At 41.7% G+C, this 3,173-nt stretch overlaps 1 protein-coding gene across 1 annotated transcript in view; it reads right to left on the bottom strand.

Annotated features, from left to right (window-relative positions):
- HAPLN1 (hyaluronan and proteoglycan link protein 1) overlaps positions 1 to 3,173 on the bottom strand; it is a 28,192-nt gene that overhangs the window by 5,598 nt on the left and 19,421 nt on the right. Inside the window, exon 3 of the mRNA XM_010187277.1 lies at positions 2,182 to 2,484. Coding sequence (XP_010185579.1) covers positions 2,182 to 2,484 — 303 coding nt within the window. The remainder of the gene's footprint in view (positions 1 to 2,181; positions 2,485 to 3,173) is intronic.

Below are 3,173 nucleotides of genomic sequence, written 5' to 3'. Positions count from 1 at the left end.
AAAAAGAACCCAGTTAGCAGAAATCTAAGCCTCACTCACTCTCTTTCTTCATAGCAGCTCCCACAACCAACACTCTTTGAGATTCATTCTTTTCTTTTTAAAGCTCACCTTATACTCCCCTGGTCCTGGGACACTTGGCATTTTCCCAGCTCCCTCCCATAAAGCTGAAGGCTTCTCTGTTTCACACCATCAGGAGACTCCAGCAGTCACTGCCACTGCTGAAAATGCACAGTGTCCTAACCACTTCTCATTTTCTTTGCCTGTCCCTGAGCTGAGAGAATCAATATTGGGTGTTGCAGAAATAGCTCTTTGCCTGTAGCCACTATCTTTGGCAGTTGCAACCTGGTGGCAAAATGGGTTATTATAAGCTTTTCCCTTTACAGTGTGAAAGCTAACATATGCTGTTAAGCATACATAAGCTATCTGAAATGTTAAGCTGAAAATAGGAGGTTGGCATTTTGGGAGAGTGACTGTGGATGTTAAGGTAACCTGGGGATACAAATAGCAGAGAACGTAGCAGGGACATGTAAGGATAACGTCAGCTGGAGAGCTGCTGCTCAAGGGAATGGACGCTGAGAGAAGTAGAGCCCAGACTTTCTGCTGACACCTTGAGAGACTTACATGAGCTGTAGGGAGCTAGAAAGGATGGTGCTCAGCTCTGTATATCATCCTGTTTCTGTGTAGTATTCTGTCTTGCAGGTTGGTTTAACAGACTCACCAAAGATGAGACTCATTTCAGTGTCTTCTCTTTGATTTCTGTACTACCTGTACACCTGTACACCTGTACTACCTGTACACCTAACCTTACCTCATACCTCTTTCTTCCTCTTTTTCTCTCATGTTATATCAATACACAGACAATATTTACTGTCAGTACCTTTTTTTTCCTCAGAAATTATTTTTCTCCTTCCTTAAGAGATACTGCCCAGCTGCTAAGGTGGAAAAGGGTGGTGGTCAGTGACCAGTAGTCACAAACGTTTACTCTGCAAGTATTAGAAGTTGTGCAGCTATCACATTTTAATTATTTTTCCTTGTTTATTTTATTTCTTGGTACGATTTCTATAGTGCGAGGTTATATCTGCATATAAGAGATGAACTCATATAAGATTTCAACTTGGGTAAATAAAGCAAGAAAAAATGAGCTGGCATTTCATTGAAAGATGCAGCATGACAAAAAATCAGCTTAACTTTTGTTTCAGACCACATCCAGTCTAAGCTGGTTTAAGGTTTTGAGTGCTTTTTGAGAGAGTGGAGCAGACTAGAGCACTAGAGCATATCTTCAGAGAGCAAGACTCATTTTTTGTTGTGCTGCAGGACAAAAATGCTTCACTGTGGATAAGCAATCTGTGCATGAACAAAAAATGGTCATGCTCCCTGGTCTGAGAGGGCTCCAAGACAAACATAGGCGAAGTTGTGTAGGAATTATCCACAAGTACAATGTTGTAGAGGGTTTTAGACTCCTTTTGAACATTGTCGCTTGCAGCACTGCTCTCATTCACAGCCTTGCTTTCTAAATCCTTTTCAGCCCCTAGATTAAACCTGAAATGATAGCAAGCTGAGATCAAGCTGTTTCATACCTAAAGTAACATCTCCTAATAGCAAAAAAAGCTTTCAGTGACTAAAGAAAGGTTTAGAGCAGAAAGAAGCTCAGAGCAAAAGTGAACAGGGTTCTTGGCAGTACAATAAGATTAGAAATCTAAATTATTAGACATAACAGCTAGAAATAGGTTTTCTGATAAGGAAGTACTAGTCATATTAGACCTGGTACATGAACAGGAGCTGCTTGACACAACAGTGTATAGGAAGTGGTGATCAGAATTTTGTTTTGGTGATGTGTTCAAGTTGTAAAACATCATGATTATAATTGAGTTCAACAGGAAAGCTTAATTAATGCATCGCAGGTTTCCTCATCAATTTAACTGAAATAAGCAGGGCATATACCAACACTAAAAGAGTACATATAAATTTTAATGGGGTGAAAGCGGAGATATTAGAAACTCCTGCCAATACAAGTTCTGAGCTGTAAAAATTATCTATGTGAACATGTGGCAAAGAAAGCTTTACCCTGCGCATCTGTTCTTGTAAATTCAACAATAACATTTCCCAAGGCAGACATCAGCTTTGACAAATCAAATATCACTTGCTGTTATTGGACAAGGTAGGGGCGAAGAAAGCTCTTACCGTTGAAGTTTGAAGTAAAACAGAACACATCGTATCGGCTTTTATCCTTATCCCAGAACCCATAATTCCTGACCCCAGGCATGGTGTTCTTCCCTCCACAGGGCTCCCTGGGCTTGGTGATGGGGTACTGCACGGAGCCATCGCTGAGCCAGCCTGCGTTGCACCAGTCCAGCCCGGAGCGCCAGGCATCGTAGAGCTGGTCAAAGGAGGCGATCACCGCGTCCTGCTCCAGACACGAGCGCTGAGCCTCGTGGAAGTTCAGGTTGTAACGGCCCAGACGTGGAGAGTAAGGGAACACAACACCTGAAGTGGAGGAAAGAGAGTGAGTTACTGGAATCCTAAAGAGCAGAACAAAGGGAAACAGCATTTACAGTATTCAGGAAGAGAAATAATGGTTAACATCATGACTACTGTTTCATTTCTGGGGAAAAATGTGCTGTCAGCACATCAGCCATGAGGTTTCAGAAGAGGATAGGGCTGCTGCCTCACCTAGCCAGTTCCTTTCCCCCTAACCTTATCCCTTTCCGAAAGGGAACTCTGCCAGATCTGCACATTGTTCCCATCTGCGGCTTTGCTGTCCTGACTGTGATCTCACCCTCCTTCACTTCAGAGCTAGCTGCAGCTATACGTTTTCCATCAGAAAATTCCAGTTTATCAGCTGTAAGATCAATTTCTTATTTTAAAAAAGTTAAAACCCAGCCTAGTTTTACTTTTTCTGTGCGATGGGGTTTGGGGATTTTCCGGCAGTCATTTAGAAGGAAGAAACTGCACTACAGAGGCATATGAACTATTTTTTTTTACACATAGATATTAAAATGAAATGTTTTGATTGACATAAAATATTGCTATGTTCTTTGCATGGACCCTTGCCAAGGTTTTCTGAGAGGTTCAACAGTTGGGCTTTTTGTTTGTTTGTTTTTATTTTATTTCACAGTATCCCAGGAATGGGAAGATATTTCATGCCCAGCCTAATAAGAACATTTCAAGGCCAG

The sequence above is a fragment of the Mesitornis unicolor genome, unplaced genomic scaffold, assembly GCF_000695765.1.
Source record: "Mesitornis unicolor isolate BGI_N332 unplaced genomic scaffold, ASM69576v1 scaffold6876, whole genome shotgun sequence".
NCBI lineage: Eukaryota > Metazoa > Chordata > Aves > Mesitornithiformes > Mesitornithidae > Mesitornis > Mesitornis unicolor.
The sequence above is the reverse complement of the archived record's forward strand: the minus strand, read 5'-3'. Positions and strand labels throughout refer to the sequence as shown.